The sequence below is a fragment of the Periophthalmus magnuspinnatus genome, chromosome 3 (genome assembly GCF_009829125.3).
Source record: "Periophthalmus magnuspinnatus isolate fPerMag1 chromosome 3, fPerMag1.2.pri, whole genome shotgun sequence".
In the NCBI taxonomy this organism is placed as follows: domain Eukaryota; kingdom Metazoa; phylum Chordata; class Actinopteri; order Gobiiformes; family Gobiidae; genus Periophthalmus; species Periophthalmus magnuspinnatus.
The window spans coordinates 36,497,939-36,515,173 of record NC_047128.1 but is presented as its reverse complement, the minus strand read 5'-3'; the positions used below and the strand labels follow the sequence as shown (position 1 = coordinate 36,515,173).

At 40.1% G+C, this 17,235-nt stretch overlaps 2 protein-coding genes across 2 annotated transcripts; one reads left to right on the top strand and one right to left on the bottom strand.

The window, feature by feature from the left end:
• Window positions 1-617: 617 nt before the first annotated feature.
• LOC117392012 (F-box/LRR-repeat protein 3-like) lies at window positions 618-10,758 on the bottom strand. The gene is made up of 6 exons (XM_033989991.2): window positions 10,451-10,758; window positions 9,249-9,459; window positions 7,890-8,054; window positions 6,396-6,518; window positions 5,719-5,890; window positions 618-5,157 (listed from the first exon to the last, which is right to left on the bottom strand). Exons 2-6 carry the CDS (start codon window positions 9,456-9,458, stop codon window positions 4,517-4,519), a joined length of 1,311 nt encoding a protein of 436 aa, XP_033845882.1. The 5' UTR covers window position 9,459; window positions 10,451-10,758; the 3' UTR covers window positions 618-4,516.
• A 1,564-nt stretch (window positions 10,759-12,322) lies between these two features.
• Window positions 12,323-17,115, top strand: gstt1a (glutathione S-transferase theta 1a). The gene is made up of 5 exons (XM_033985764.2): window positions 12,323-12,553; window positions 14,149-14,236; window positions 15,790-15,940; window positions 16,357-16,533; window positions 16,785-17,115. The coding sequence occupies exons 1-5, from the start codon at window positions 12,448-12,450 to the stop codon at window positions 16,980-16,982; spliced, it is 720 nt and encodes a 239-aa protein (XP_033841655.1). The 5' UTR covers window positions 12,323-12,447; the 3' UTR covers window positions 16,983-17,115.
• The last annotated feature ends 120 nt before the right edge of the window (window positions 17,116-17,235 follow it).

Below are 17,235 nucleotides of genomic sequence, written 5' to 3'. Positions count from 1 at the left end.
CATATTTTATACTTTATTTTGAAAACAGAGCAAAAGCCCTTTCAGAATATTTGTACCTTTACAGAGCCTGAACAAACCTCAGAGAAAAGAACAATACTGAACTATTAAAAATGTTTATGTGATTTTTGAATAAAACTAAAACGTATATTTATAGCCACAGCTGTCAATGAAGCCAAATAATTTAGATACATAGAAGAAACCAAGTTTAATGAGCTCTGTCTGTAACAGGTGCACAAAGTTTGTGTCGCCATCTACTGGTCACAAATAGAACACACAGAAAAACAATGAAGCCTCTGTGTGTGTGTGGGTGTGTGTGTGTGTGTGGGGGGGGGTGTGTGTGTAGGGGTGTGTGTGTGGGGTGGGGGGGGGGGGGGGGTGTACGTGGGGGTGTATGTGTGTGTGTGTGTGTGTGGGTGGGTGTGTGTGTGTGTGTGTGTATTTATTTAGCTCTGTCCAAGACCCTCAGAGTGATAATATCTCCATAGCGACGAGCATGTGCCAGACCCACAACAAAATGACACAGTACAGCTTTAATCCTGTGTATTTCTGTGCTTTGGTGTGTTCAAAATAAAAATAAAAATAAAAATAAAAATAAAAATAATCAGACACATTTTCTCAGCAGGTGTTTTTATGATTTTATTTGAGCCGTTAAACATCAGGCTGATCTGACACTGGAAAAATCTGATTTGACTGAACATAACTGAGTTTATACATTTAATGACAGCACTTTCCTGCACTTTGCCTGTTCATTATTACCATAATACAAATGTGATTATGTTCATTATTACCATAATACAAATGTGATTATGTTCATTATTACCATAATACAAATGTGATTATGTTCATTATTACCATAATACAAATGTGATTATGTTCATTATTACCATAATACAAATGTGATTATGTTCATTATTACCATAATACAAATGTGATTATGTTCATTATTACATAATACAAATGTGATTATGTTCATTATTACCATAATACAAATGTGATTATGTTCATTATTACCATAATACAAATGTGATTATGTTCATTATTACCATAATACAAATGTGATTATGTTCATTATTACATAATACAAATGTGATTATGTTCATTATTACCGCCTCAGAGAGTAGAAATGTGATTAAATGAACAGCTCATAAACACACACGTGTAATGTCCAGACGCTCAGGATTAATATACGACATTATGGGCGTTAATAAAGGTGTTTTGTTTAAATATTTGCATTAAACGGGTGATTGTCAGTATTTTAATTTCAAAACTTTTTTACTTTACAACTTTACATCAGGCTCTGTGCACAGCAGCGCCCCCTGCCTCACTGTGAGCGTCATTACCTCCTGTTTGTCTCCAGGAGGATTTTAAAGTCACAATAAAATGAATAAATGTTTAAAAATCAGACAGTGGACATGGAGCTGCAGGTGGACATCACTGACACATGTTTAAACACAAAATAAAAACTTCACCAGAGACGCTTCAGTTTTCACGTTTGTGTTTGGAAATGTTTGTGTCAATGCTAATGCTAATGCTAACTTCGAGGCATAATAAATATTAAAACAACACAAACTGAAGTATTCTACGTACAAAATAATCGGGCAGTCTTTATTATAATTAATTATAATTTGTATAATATGTTGTTTATTTGATGTTTTCTTATTTTAATAAAGTGTTCACTTTGACACAGAGTTAGCTAACATGCTACAATGCACAGAGCTAGCTAACATGCTACAGTGCACAGAGCAGATCTGTCCTTCACAAACAGAACAAACTTAGAACAACGTCCACAAAACTCTCAATGTCCACAAAAGTCCAACGTCCACAAACGTCCAATGTCCACAAATGTCCACCTTAAAACATGACTTAGGTCCAAAAAAGAAAATTAACAGAAGTTTCTTTAACATTCGTTCTGCTCCACATTCAGCTGCGTCTCCTGTGACTTTATAAACTTTAATTATATTTGACACATTTGTGAATCAGATATTTGAAAAATCAACTTCATTTTTAAATATACAAGCTTTGGTGAATTTATGATGAACAGAAGTTAAAACAGTAAAAAAAAAAAAAAGTCACTTTTACAAACTCAGCCATTTACTTTTATATTTGAGCGTTTTTATCTATTACTATTTAAAGGTAAATTAAACAAACTCTGGACACGTTTGGTCTTTGGGTCTTTCTATATAAAAAGTTGCTCTATACACTTTAGAAAACTTTGATTTTATGAGCTGTTTCTGGGACTTGAGCTCATGGGGAGTTATATTAATATGAATAAACTTTAAATATAAAGGACAAACCCAAATAAACACTTTACTCAAACAATCCTTCAACATGGAACAAAGTGCATCAGTACAAACAAACTCGCCAAAACAAGGTCCCCCTGTGTTTACAACCAGAACATGAGCCACGCCAAGCACAGCAGCTAGAATATATAAAACACACAATATATGTGTGAAATCATACATAAAACACACATATATGTGTGAAATCGTACATAAAACACACATATATGTGTTAAATCGTACATAAAACACACATATATGTGTTAAATCGTACATAAAACACACATATATGTGTTGAATCATATATAAAACACACATATATGTGTTATATCATACATAAAACACACATATATGTGTTAAATCGTATATAAAACACACATATATGTGTTAAATCGTACATAAAACACACATATATGTGTTAAATCATACATAAAACACACATATGTGTGTTAAATCGTACATAAAACACACATATGTGTTAAATCGTATAGTAAATATGCATTATGTCACTACAGTGATTATGGTCAAAGTCACTTAAAGCAAAATCACAAATACAAGAACAAAGATGAACTCGTGTTTAAAACTCGTATATGTTTAAACAAAAGTGTCAGAGTAAAAACAAATATCTGAAATGTGAGCAGCAAAAGCAGAATAATCCCCCACCACCTTTACCTGTGATTTTAACGCTGCTGCTTTTGTGGATTCACATCTACAAAAACATGACGTCATCACCCACGGACTTTTTTTTTTTTAAGATTTGGAAAAATAGTTTGGAAGTTTTAATAATTTTTTTGTTTTGTTTTTAAATGAACTTCAAACATGTAAAATGCAGATTTACTATAAACTTATTGTAAAATGGTCATGATTGAGCTCCAGAGCCTCAGGTGTTGAATCAAATAAATAGACTGGACAAAACTTATACATTTGATTTATACAAATTCAAACCTAACACACACTTAGCTTATGACGGTGATCAGGCCCCAGAGAGACACTGAGGACGTGGACTTTGTGCAAACAGAAAGAATCTTTGAATCTGTGACGGAGGGCTGTGGGTTTGGGGTTAGGTTCATTAGGTTGATAAATCCCTGCAGATGATATGAAGAAAACTACGACAGAGTTTACAACCTGTTAAAACACGAAAACAAAGACTTTTCTAAGAGAAGAGCTTCAAAAAGTGCCAAGCTCTGAGAAGTGACAAATACAGTTAGATTCATATAAATATTTACACAAAGCACTGTGTTAAAGCAGAAATCAACACTAAAACTACGCTCAGACAGAACTTTATACAAACCAGAGATGATGAGTTTGTACTTTTACACACACAGGTTTAAACGTGTCCATGCCCTGGCTCTGAGACAACAAACTGTACAATCGGCACATAAAAACTGAGAAACTCCAGCTTTGAATGAAAAAAATAGTGTAGAGTAATAATACAGTGGTCCCTCATATTGTGTCGTGCGTCCTGATTGGCTGTTGGATTGTAGACCATTGTGTTCTGCGTCCTGATTGGCTGTTGGACTGTAGACCATTGTGTTGTGCGTCCTGATTGGCTGTTGGACTGTAGACCATTGTGTCGTGCGTCCTGATTGGCTGTTGGACTGTAGACCATTGTGTCGTGCATCCTGATTGGCTGTTGGACTGTAGACCATTGTGTTCTGCGTCCTGATTAATTTTAGAACAAAACCCCCGCGATAAACCAGGAATATGCACAAGAGAAAAGCTTCACCTGCCGTGTGAAGGAAAAATTAAGTTTGTCAAATGTCATTTTATCCAAACTAGTCTTAAAGAAAAGTTTGTGACATGTTGTGTTCTGTGTTTTTTTTTTGTTTTTTTTTGTCAGATCGATAGTTTTACACTGAGACATGAGAATATGAAATCAGGACTAATCGTGCGAGAGACAAACTGACTAATTACGACAGTTATTAAAGGCTGTAGTGACTTAAACGCAGACGATGGAGAATCTGGAGACGCTGAAACTGTTAAATAATGAAAGAGACGAGGTGAAGTCTGCAGCCAGAAAGACGTACAAATGTTATTATAAAAGCCCCTAACGCAGCCTAAAGTTACGCACGCTGTCAGTTATTTTGTTGTTTCTTTTCTTTGAATCGTGAGGAAAAATGCCCTGCTCTAATGGCTTGACTTAAATATGAGAAAGGTCAGATAAAAGATAAATACAAATCAATTTTAGCTTATATTTTAGAGCCAGGGCATGAAGAACGTGGCCCTGAGCTGTAGCTTCACCACGTGGGCATCATGTCAGGGAACCAAACCCGTCCCAAATGCTTGGAAACCTCCCAGTGAATATCATCGAGGCCGTAGCGATGATCAGGCACCAGCACCTCCTCCATGATGGACAGCTGCGTCAGTCTGTCTCCGCACATCTTCACAAACTCAACAAACGCACTGCAGGACACTTCACACTCCCCCAGTCCGATCGCAGACAGCTGGGTGCAGCGCTGAGCGATGCGGATCAGCTCCTCGTCCAGGGGTCTCAGGCCGTTCGCACACACCACCAGCTCCACCAAACGGGGACACGTGAGCCCCACCCTGCCCAGAACGTCTTTACTGACAGAGCGGCCGAAGTACAGGTGCGTCACCGGGATCTCGTCGCGAAAGAACGGCCCAAACTCGTCTTCGTACAGGAAAAAGTACATGACCAGGTTGAATTTGGGGGAGTGGCGCACCATGGCGTCCCAGCTGCTCTTCTTGATGGTGTGAAACTGTTGTCCGGGGTTTTCGCTCACGACGTCGATGCGGAGATGCTCCAGATGGACGTGTTTCTCAGAGGAGAGAGCGATGAGCAGCTCGTCACTCAGCAGGTGGTAGTTTAGAGCCAACTCTCTGAGTCCGTGGCACTGGTCGGCCACACACAAGATGCCTGTGATGGACAAGAGACACGTCAACCATCAAAAACGCAAAAGGTACAAATGTTAGAGTTATGTACGATATAGTTTCCACTGCATTTGACCCGTTCTGTGTCCCGCTGGGGCATCCTGTCTGGAGCATCTTCAGATCTTACCTTAGGTTTGGTCAGGACTGGTGTTTTTTTTTTTTTACCTGCTGTGTATGTTTTGGTTTTGAAGGGAGAAACCGGAGCACAGAGGAAACACACACACACACACACACACACACAAACTCGACACAGAAAGGCCTGGGTCAACTGGAAACTGAACCCTAAACCTTCTTGCTGCGAGGTGAGAATGTGAGCCACAGCACACATGCCTTTATGAACAGACTGCTCTTTGCCACAGCCTGGATCTGGAGCAGGTCATAGACGTTTTGACCTGGTTTAGAACAGGTTTAGTCACATTTCCTGTGTCTTTAGTGTCAGTTTTGACTTTGAGCCCTGGCAGCTCTCAGTACCATCTACATGAACCAGGATCAGAAAGAAAGAATCTAATATAAATCCACCAAAACAAAATGTCCACTGTGACCGTACCTGCGGGGGACACGTGAGGACAGCTGCTCATCTTCAGCAGTTTGAGCGTGTCGCTGTTGTTCGCCACCAGGACTTTGAGCGAGGGATCGTCCACCGGCGTGTCATCGATCTTCAGAGACGAAAGAGACTTGGAGTTGACGAAAACCACAGTCAGAGCCGAGATGAAGTGGGACTGAAGACACGCAGAAGAAACGTGTTATTGTCAAAGGAAACATTTAATAATAAAATAATCCCAGACTGGAACTGAAGACAAAACTGTGGACGGGAGTTTTGTTTTAATCCGACCACTGCAAAGGTTTGGATAATAAATATAAATTACAGTGGCCTATATTTTTCAGAAATTTGCTGATGTGCATTTGTTCCACGTCTGATCGTGTCGGTCCAGCCCTCACGTCTGGATTTGAATATGCAAATGAAACATAACTGTTCAGTCTGTGGTAGACTGCAAAAACCACAAAACAAAAAGAGTTTTAAAAAGAGTTGGATCCAAACTGAGCCACAGTTCTGTTTGGTTCAGTAAAGTTTCTCCATGAACATGTCGGGACATTTGCTGTAATAATGTAATAATAATAATGTAACTACAGCAACATTTAATCTCATTTTCAACAACAGAAGCACAAATATTTTACCTAAACATCATCAAATAAATCATAAATAACTTAAAAAACCTCTCTAACCTTGGGCAGCTCCATGAAGCTCGGTCGAGCCGTGGAGATGAGCCCCAGAGTTTTCAAAGAACAGTTCACGAGTTGAGACAGAATATCACAGGCCGCCTCCGCCGACTCACGACTGCTGTCCACCTGAAGAAAAACACACGGACGCCACGTTTGTGTTTGTTTACTCTGTTTAGGGCAAACTCTGACAACGAGGAAAAATTATAACTAAAATGTCACTTGAACTTTTGGAAACTGCATGTTTGAAATTCACACACAGAATAAACGGTTTGCATTTTTTTAACTGAGGAAGGAATTAATTTGTTCTTAAACTTGTCAATGTTTAAATACCAAATAAAACATCTGCTGTTGGTCTTAGTCATAACAACATTAAAAAATGTATTTTTATACATTTTTTTTATGTTGTTATTGTGTCTGTGTTTGGACAGAAGTCTCTGTGTCAAAGTGTAAAAAGATTTAAACTGTGGAGGTAAAACAACATCACACTTTTATATCGAGGGGACGTTAGTTTAAATTTTTACTTCTAACTTTAAATAAACTGTGGTTGTGTGTACAGAGTGTGTCGTGTGTACAGAGTGTGTTGTGTGTATAGAGTGTGTTGTGTGTACAGAGTGTGTTGTGTGTACAGAGTGTGTTGTGTGTATAGAGTGTGTTGTGTGTACAGAGTGTGTTGTGTGTACAGAGTGTGTCGTGTGTACAGAGTGTGTCGTGTGTACAGTGTGTGTTGTGTGTACAGAGTGTGTCGTGTGGACAGAGTGTGTTACATTTGTTTTTGTGTGATTGTTGCTGCTCTTTACATAAACCTGCAGATGAACATAATTCACGTCGACTATAATCTTCCCATATTTATATTTTTAAATGTTCATTAACTCTTTATCGGTGGACGATGTCGTTTGACTCGCGGTTGTGGACTTTTCTGTAACTCGACAGTTGTGTTTGTGTAAATTCAGAAGGCGTCTCAAAGCAGAGAGGATATTTAAATATTTGACTGTCATTACGGTAACTGTTGTTCCTCAAACGTGATGAATCAGAGCAGACGCCGCGGGGATTTCCCCAGTCAAGAAAATATACGGATGGATGTCAAAAAACGTGATACTTCCTTTAACATGATTTATATGGCTAAAAAAATAATAAAAGTCTAGGTGAGTTATACTGGTCTATAATGTGCTCAGTCCTTAAAGGGTTAATACAATCTGCTCCTTTACAAATAAATAAAATCAGAAAATAAGAAATAAGTAAAAGTAAAAGTGTTGTTCTGTATTTATGTTGTTGTACAATGCCACATTTTTAACTTAAGTTTTTTCCATTTACTTTTCTTCCTGATTGTTTTGTTTTGCTCCAAACACCAAAATGTGACTTTAATTTTCCGACAGTTAAACAGATTTTTGATCCCAGTGACTTTGTCCAGTGGCGTAAAAATAAATATAATCCTGTTCATTTTTCAAAGTGCTTTCTCTGTTTCCGTGTCACGGCCGCGTCCCGTGGCTCCGCCCTCACCTTGAAGCTGACGTACTGCAGGTGGTTGGAGTGGCGTTTGATGATCTGTTTGATGAGGTCGGGGTGTGTGGCCTTCAGGTACGAGCTCGCCGGTTGGTTCAATTCAAACTCGAAGCAGCGCCACAGCTCCGGCATGTGGAAGGCCTGGTTCCACCCGCGACACACCTTTGGACAAACACACGAAACTTTACAAAAAACAAAGGCTCTGTGCTCAGACGGTTCAAAGTAACAGAGTCGACTGGAGGAAAAAGAAGAGGATTATCCAACAAAAACAAACTGATCAGAGCGAAAATAATTATGATCATTTTGAATTTCCACTGTAGAAATATTAGTTATAATAATTTGAAAGAAAATCTGCAGTTGTCTCCAGGGAAGTGTCGAATGCTTTGCCTTGAATGTTCCACATCATGGCATTACAATCATTTATCTCCTTGACGATAAGCAGGGGACACCACAAGGTCGAGCTACAGGTCAGATCTCTGGAAAAGCAAGGCATTTCTCAAGGTATTTTAGCAATAAAAACACTTGAATGTAAAATAAATAAGGTTAATGCCATGTGTGTCACACTGTACACACACACAACGATATCGCCATAGAGACAAGCAGGTAGAGAACCCCCCCCCAGAGAAGTTACACAGAGCAACTTTAATCCACAGGAAATTTACAGTGAGATGAAAATTAAAGGAAAAATAATTCACTTTTGAGAGCTTTAAGTCATGTTCTCCTCAAAAACAGACCTGGAGTTGTGTTTTGTTTCATTTATTATTAGTCTGTTACATCTACAAAGCTCAAAATGCGACGTTCCACCTTGTGATGTCATCAAGTGGTAGTTTTTTTTTCAAGTGAACTCCTCCTTTTACCTTTAGTTCAGTCGAGATAAGAGACAACTCCAGGACTGAAATGATCCAAATGATTCTATAAATGAAGGTGTGTGGAGTTTAAAAACACAGTGGAGCACTTCCTGTATCACCACATGATGACATCACAAGGTGGAACAGAGTGTTTTCTCAGTCTAAATCTGCAGGTTTTGTGCGTTAAACGTGTGAGAATGAAACAAAACACAACTCCAGGTCTGTTTCTGATGAGGAAACAACATTAGAACAGATCAGAAAATATAACAGGTAAAGTAAAGAAAATGTAAATATTTGACAGATTTTGTGATAAAAATGAGCTGCATTTTTAAAAGCGCAGATCTGTTTGGTGTCAAATATATTCTTTTTACTTAATAATAGCCAACAGGCCATTATATGTACCAGCTGTATGACCTATTTAGCAGTAATTACAGCCACGTCCATCTAAACAGCATGTATTTTTAGCCTCTGTGTTCTCGCCATAAGGTCTGGGCTCACGGTGCGATACCTGAGAGGCATAGGCCCGGTCCAGCAGAGGTAAATACTGAAAGATGTGCAGTAAGATCTCCTGCGGCAGACGCTCCCAGTGCACACCTCCCTCCTCCTCCAAATGTTTGTCCTTCCTCAGTTTTTGAGACTTTTTCAGGCTTTTCTTCTTCACTGCGCCGCTGTTTCCTCCTCCGTCCTGCTGTTCGCTCGGCTCCAGACCACGCTTCATTCTGGAAAACACATTAAACAGAGTTCATGTTTGTGCATAATGGAGTTTACAAGTGGAGACATTAAATATAACAGAAAAAACATGGATTTTATTTCACTATGGCCTTATTTCTTATTTTATAAAGTTGAAAATACATTGGTCATACATGTGGATCTCTTCATAAAATAAAACAGGACCTATATAAAAAGAAGCTCCAAAAATATTTATATTTAGGAGATTTATGGAGTTGTAAAATGTAACAGCAGCATTCATAGTTCCCCATTCCATTTAATGTCAAAATAAACCTAAAACTGCAAATCAAATTACTTAAAAGAAAGAAATAATGTTTAGTAGTTATCAAATTCTCTTTTTATATAATACTAATTCAAGATGGAAAAACAAGGCAAAGAGTTTCCATTAACAAATGATTTACTACTTCAATAATAATGAAATGCACAGACTCCTTATAATAAAAGCACTCACAGGATTCCATGGCTAAAACAACTTATAAATAAATGCAGCCTTTCTGCAAACTGTTGATTAAAACATGTTTGTTTAGGTTTGAACACGCCCTCTGCACATGACCACAACCTCAGACTGTTCACACGGGAGCTTCTGCCTGACAATACAAGACAAATATAAGACTATTGTGTGTTTGCACAGTTTAATGGAGCCGTTAGAGGCTTAACTGTAAACGGACACACCTCCTTTAAGCAACAACCTGTACCAGGCAGATTTACGCACAGCTTTACGCACACTTCATAAAACATTTAAGTGCAAAAACCCTTCAATACATAAAACAAACACAGTCAGGCCATTTTATCTCCTGTATTTCAATGTATTTTAAACGTGGCCTACACTTTACGCAAACAAATAACACGAACTAGCTGTAGCCAAGTTATTCTTACCCATTTTTGAACAAGACAGCGCGTAAAAAGCGACTTATTCAAAGATAAACTGGCACCACGCATGGATGAATCATTAATGTTGTGCTTTTAAGTTCGTCTTCTCACCTGTTTTAATATCTTCGTCAGCGATTTGTGATGATAACACGATCACTCGGCTTCAACCAGGTCCATACGAAACGTGCGTAAAATCTGGCGCACGGACCACACTCATTGGGCCATTCACGTGTCCCGTGTGCTCCGGAGGGGGTCAATTCAACAAAAACGCCTGTAAATGTGGGTTAAATGGCTCGTTTTCGTCCTGTAGCGCCTGACCTACTTTCCCTTCACAACTGCCTCAGTAGTTTACTGTCAGATAAAGATGGCGCATGTTGTTGTGGAGAGCGCGCTGTGCGCTGCAGTAACAAACCCGCGCCACCAGAGGCCGCCACACAACTGCAATACACTCGGACCATCATAGCGCATGCGCAGAGTAAGATGGAAAGAATCAGGCCGGAAGTGATTTTACTAATATTGAATTTAATTAAAATAATCGATAAGAACCGCGTCAACTGTGGGAGTCACGAGAGGCACAGAAGTGTGTTAATAAATAATATAAAAAAAAATATAAAAAGAGTCACTAAAAAAACATTTAAGAACACTGCAGAAAACAGGTTAAAGTGCTCTGGGACAAGACCGGGAAAAGAAAATGTCATGAATGAATGAAAGAATTAATACATGAATAACTCAATCACAACATAAATAAATAAGTTAAAAATATAAATAAATTGCAGACTATTTATAAGATCAAATCTCATATTTTAAGAGGTGAGTTCCGTTGATCTGTTCTGGTTTAGTCTAAGACAGAGGGGCCCAAACTCTTTCACCCAGGGCCATATCTTGAAAAATATTCCACACAGAGGCCAGTGTCAAGACAGTGGATAATTCAGACGATGCATTTAATGTAGTTTTGACTTTATACTTTAAATAAAGCTGGAAATATTAATATTAGGTCTGTGTGACAGTTTGATGTTATTTAGGTTTTATGGGCAGGATTACTCAGTTTGTACTGGGCCACTTCAACTGAAGATCTGAGGGCCGCATTTGGCCCCCGGGCCATGGTTTGGACACCCCTGTGCCTCTGTGGATCAGGGACTAATGCAGAAAGTGTGTTATAAAGTGTGTTATAAAGTGTGTTATAAAGTGTGTTATAAAGTGTGTTATAAAGTGTGTTATAAAGTGTGTTATAAAATTGTCTCAAATCTCATTCCAGTGCTGTAGACTCTGTCTTATGGAGGTTGGTCCATGTCAGAATCAGAAATGACCAAACACTGCACATTTAAAGAGTTTGTGAGTAGAACAGCTCAGCGCACGGACCACTGTCCAGCACATGGACCACTGTCCAGCACATGGACCACTGTCCAGACCAACAGGCTGCATCACATTTCAACATGTTTAAGTTTATCTGTCGCTTTCAAATTCTTGGGGGTAACTTTTCCCACAGCGTTTAGTCGGACACTTAATCAGGAGTAAAGCAGATACAGATGTGATGATCTTCTAAGTGTTTACAAAATATTGGGCCTGGTTGGGGTCAAAGGTCGACCTGCTCAACCACAACGCCGCGCTGCCTTTGATCTGTCAGCCCCATTTATCAGACACAGGCCGTGACGCACGTCCAGGAGAGAGGAGGGGTCTGGGACACGGGGACGAGTCTCCAGAGCAGCACCTCCGCGCGACGCGCCCCCTGCGCGCGGCGCGCAGACCTGTCCAAAGCGCAGACCTGTCCAAAGCGCAGACCTGTCCAAAGCGCAGACCTGTCCAAGGCACAGACCTCTCCGCGTGACGCAGCGTCCTCTCACAGTCCCCTCTCAGTCCTCCCTCAGTCCTCTCCAACGCACAGACCTCAGTCCTCTCCGCGTGACGCGGCGCGCACTCCTCTCCGCCTGACGCACAGTCCTCCCTCAGTCCTCTCAGTCTCTCCTGGTCCTCTCTCACGCACAGACCTCAGTCTCTCCTGGTCCTCTCTCACGCACAGACCTCAGTCTCTCCTGGTCCTCTCTCACGCACAGACCTCAGTCTCTCCTGGTCCTCTCTCACGCACAGACCTGTCTCTCCGCGCGGACCTGATGGAGCTGTACCTGGACCTGTGCTCTCAGCCTTGTCGGTCCGTTTTCCTCGTGGCCAAAGCTCTGAACATCCCGTTTGATTTCAAACATGTGGATTTATCCGCAGGTAAAAATCTGCTGTGTCTTTGTGTGTCTGGGTTTGAGCTTCTCGTTTATGCAACATTTTAAGACTTTTCTGTCAAAAACTGTTTTTGTTTTTAAATGTTCTTTTAAATCACTTTGGCAAAGGTCCCAATTTTCACAGATTTGTTGTTGTTAATTTCACTAAAAAACAGACTGAGCTCGCATCTCCACAAACCTGACTCACTGTTAACTTCATGTTGTTCCTTTGGCTATAATTTTCCACAGTGTGGCTTTAAAGTGTCTCCATGGAGAATGTTTCAAAATATGTTTTTAACTTTGTATTTAAATGGGATCATGCAGAAAGTTCCATACTGTGCCTTTAAACAGTGGCATTTGTCCTTTTTTATAAAGACTTTTAATCAGTAAACACTTTGTCAAAGATTCTCGACCTTATTTTTTTATTAAATCAGTTCCAATAAAAGGAGCTGCAGGATTTAGGCCCAAACTCTAAAGTCTGTGACAAAAACGTGACGTTATTTTCAACTTTTTACGTCTTAAACTCATTTTCAGAAACAGGAAGCAACAAAAGTCAATAATAATAAAAGAGTAAAGTCATAAAATGTTTGTGTGAGTTAAATAAAACTAAAGAATAAGTTTAACAAACATCGACAGGACAGTTTTATACAATTATTAAAACAAATCCTAAAAATGAATCCGTTTTCCAGACTTTTCTTTGTTCGTGTCTCAGTGTCTCAGTTTCGTCCTGGACGTTTGGACTTTTTCACACTGAAACTGGAGCGTCCCCAGGGTCAACGTCTGGAGTTTCCTCCTGATAAAACAAAACAAACAGAGGAGGAGCTGCAAGAGGTCAAAGGTCAAATGCTCAGACAAAACAGAGCCGTGTCTCTGAGGGACACATGAGGACAAAAGAGGACAAAACAGAGCCGTGTCTCTGAGGGACACATGAGGACAAAAGAGGACAAAACAGCCTAGAGTCTCTGAGGGACACATGAGGACAAAAGAGGACAGAGACATAATACAAACCTGTATTTTTTCAGTGTGACTTTATTTGCCGTTCACTTTTTACACTGATGATGTTTCCACAGAGAAACAGAGACGTGAAAAATCAACATCCAAACACAAACCTGTCGATTCTAAAACTGATTTCACCTCGAGACTTTTCTCTTCATCCTCAAACTCTATTTTTACTTTTTGATGAAAGTGACTCAGTGTCTCAAACATGAGACATTATGAGCCTGGAGTTTAAAATAATGTGTGTTCTTTGTGGATATGAACTCAAAGTGAAACTGAACAAGTACAACAACGACTACGACTACAACAACAAGTACGACTATGACGTTTATGGACATGAGGTTGTTTTTCAGGCGCTGAGGCGTCTGTTTTTACTCATTAGACCAGAGCACAGACACGTGGGAGTAAATACAAATACTGTAAATACTTTAAATACTTTAAATACTTTAAATACTTGTAAATACTTTAAATACTTGTGCTTGTTGTGTGTAACGGCTCAGATTGTGCAGATATTTAAACTTTATAAACAGATCGCGCAGAGGCCTGTTTCACAGTTTCTTAAAAGTACTCGAGTACAGACTCACTGTTTGTTTTGATTCATTTCAGGACAGAACTACAGCGAAGAGTTTGGGAAAATCAACATCATGAGAAAAGTCCCTGTGATGAAAGACGCAGACTTCATCCTCACAGAAAGGTCAGTCTCAACTTTAATGGATCTTTAGTTTAGTTTATTTTAGAGATAAAAGTCAAACCACTTTTCCCTCACGTCTTTGCCTTAAATGAATGAGTCTAATTTACAGACACGTTTAATCGTGTTTGTGTAACTTAAATAAATGTATAAAAATGAGCTCAGAATAAATGAGCAAATCTGGTTTAAATATTAGTGACGTGAAGGAGTCGGCTCTTTTAAACGGCTCCTTAACGTGAACAGTGGGAACCGGATCTAATTTTTTTTCTAATTTTGATGCTACGTTCCTACCCTCACCTATGGTCATGAGCTCTGGGTAATGACCGAAAGGACAAGATCGCGGACACAAGCGGCTGAAATGGGCTTCCTCCGCAGAGTGGCCGGGCGCACCCTTAGGGATAGGGTGAGGAGCTCGGTCACACGGGAGGAGCTCGGAGTAGAGCCGCTGCTCCTACACGTTGAGAGGAGCAGCTGAGGCTCGGGCATCTGCTCAGGATGCCTCCTGGACGCCTCCCTAGGGAGGTGTTCTGGGCATGTCCCACCGGGAGGAGGCCCCGGGGAAGACCCAGGACACGCTGGAGGGACTATGTCTCTCTGTCCTGGGAACGCCTTGGGGTCCCACCGGAGGAGCTGGAGGACGTGTCCGGGGTGAGGGAAGTCTGGGAGTCCCTGCTTAGACTGCTGCCCCCGCGACCCGGCCCCGGATAAGAGGAAGAAGATGGATGGATGGATTTTGATGCATTTTATCCAGATAAATATTAAACCAGCACAAGAATCAACACAGAAGCAGAAAACACAACACAGAGAGCTTGTGTTTTTAATTATTCTGATTATTGTTGTAGTTTTGTCTGGATCTTGCATCATTTTCTCTGGATAAAAACATTCCCACTCTCAGTTTGAACCATTAAAAAGGTCTGTCTGATGAGTTTATCGTTCAAATGAGTCCTCTTGGCTTCTGTCGTATAAATAAACTGTGACAGAGAGAGTCTTTTCAACGGCTCTTTAATAAAACGAATAAAACCAACAGATCCAAAAGATTCAGAGCCAAAAGTCCCATCAGTAAAAACTATCAGACGATTCTTTTCACACAAAACAAATGTGAAATAAATCAGTGAAGATTTTTTCTCACTTCAAACTGCACATTTTTAACTTAACACTTATAATGTGGCTCATAGATGTTTAATCATATTTATGGTTTATTAGATCATTGCACATTATTGTAAATACTGTGATAATTCAGTCTTTTTCCTGAATCCTTCTGTGTATGACTCAGACTTTGAATGGGCAAATCGCAGACACTTCCAGCAGAGTATTTTGTCCAAATCACAAAATATTCCTTGTTATTTCATATAAAGCCGGAACATCCTGAAGTTTAGACTCTACAGACGTGTTCACAAACATCTGAGCGTTTTGTGTTTGTTTTTCACTTCATTCTCATCGTCTTTTCTTGTGTTTGAAAGGAGCTCGGACAGGAAATCACTCGCACTCAACACGGCAAATATAATAATCACAAAAACTGATTACTGACTACGACATGTGAACGTTCCTGTCGTTTCCAGCACTGCCATCCTGGACTACATGGTGCAAAAACACAGAGGTCCGACTCACTGGTTTCCCTCCGAGCTGCAGCCCAGAGCTCGAGTCAACGAGTATCTGTCCTGGCAACACACCAACCTCCGCACCACCGGCTCCAAGGTCTTTCTGCTCAAGGTATGACCCGAGTTTGGACCTGAGTTTGGACCCGAGACCACGGCTGCAGGACAGATCTCATTATGTAAATCACTGCAGCTTTTGTGATTCAGACTAAGATGTTTTGTCATTTGTCTTTTTAAAAATCTTGTTGTACCTGTAGTTTTGACGTCTACAAACATTCAGAAATGGACAGTTCTTGTCTTTATCTGTTCATATTTCTGTAGTTGTTTACAGTGAGAGCTCTGAGCAGTTATACTTTTTATTCACACATCGCAGACTCTAGTTGTGATAAAAAATCTGTCAGAAAAATATCAATACATTTTCTCCAGCTCTAACTGACCCTTATTCCCTGTCCCTTCATAACACACATATATTAAAGTCTTTCAGTAAACGCTCCTACTCTTCCCTCTAAACACACCTGGCTCTTTGTCCAGGTGGTGTTTCCGATGATGATGGGCTGTGACGCGCCCAAGGAGAAGATGGACGCCGCGATGGACGGACTGAACGAGTCTCTGTCTCTGCTCGAAAACTACTTCCTCCAGGACAAACCCTTCATCATCGGGAACCAGATCTCTGTGGCCGACGTCGTGGCGATAGCAGAGGTCATGCAGGTAACGCCTGGAAGAAGAAGAAGGAGGAGGTTTAAATAAAGGTCCTCCCTCTGCTGGTCTCCATGGAGATTATTGCTTTGTCAGGAATGTTCCACTATACAGACTTCATCCAGGTCTGGAGATCTCAAACCTGTGTTACTTTTACTTTTTCAACCTGATTAAAAGTATTAATACATAAATATATCAGGCTCTAAGAAAGTTGCAGTATATTGTTTGTAGATCTTTACTCACCCAGACCCTCCCTCCTCCAGCCTGTAGGGAGCGGCGTGGACGTGTTTGTGGGACGTCCCAAGCTGTGCGTCTGGAGAGACCGTGTCAAAGCTCAGCTCGGGGAGGAGCTGTTTAAAGAAGCACATGAAGTCATAATGAAGATCAGCGACCTGACTCAGAACATCGACAAAACGGCTCTGGAGATGATGAAGCCAAAGTTTCAGAAGATGTTTAGTTAAAGATGAACCAAAGTAAAAAGACGAGAGTAAAACAGTAAAGACGAGAGCGAAGAGTAAAGTGACAACCAAAGTGTAACATACCTCAAGTCTGGAGAAGACTCTTTTCTTTTAAATAAACATCTTTTCTTAAATTGTCAGTATTGTACATTGCCCTTTGACCTTTTAAATAATAAACAGAACAAAGTAAAAATGAAAACAGGAGCGAGGACAGTGAGGCTTAAACTGTTTGTGCACAGCTCATTGAAAACATTTT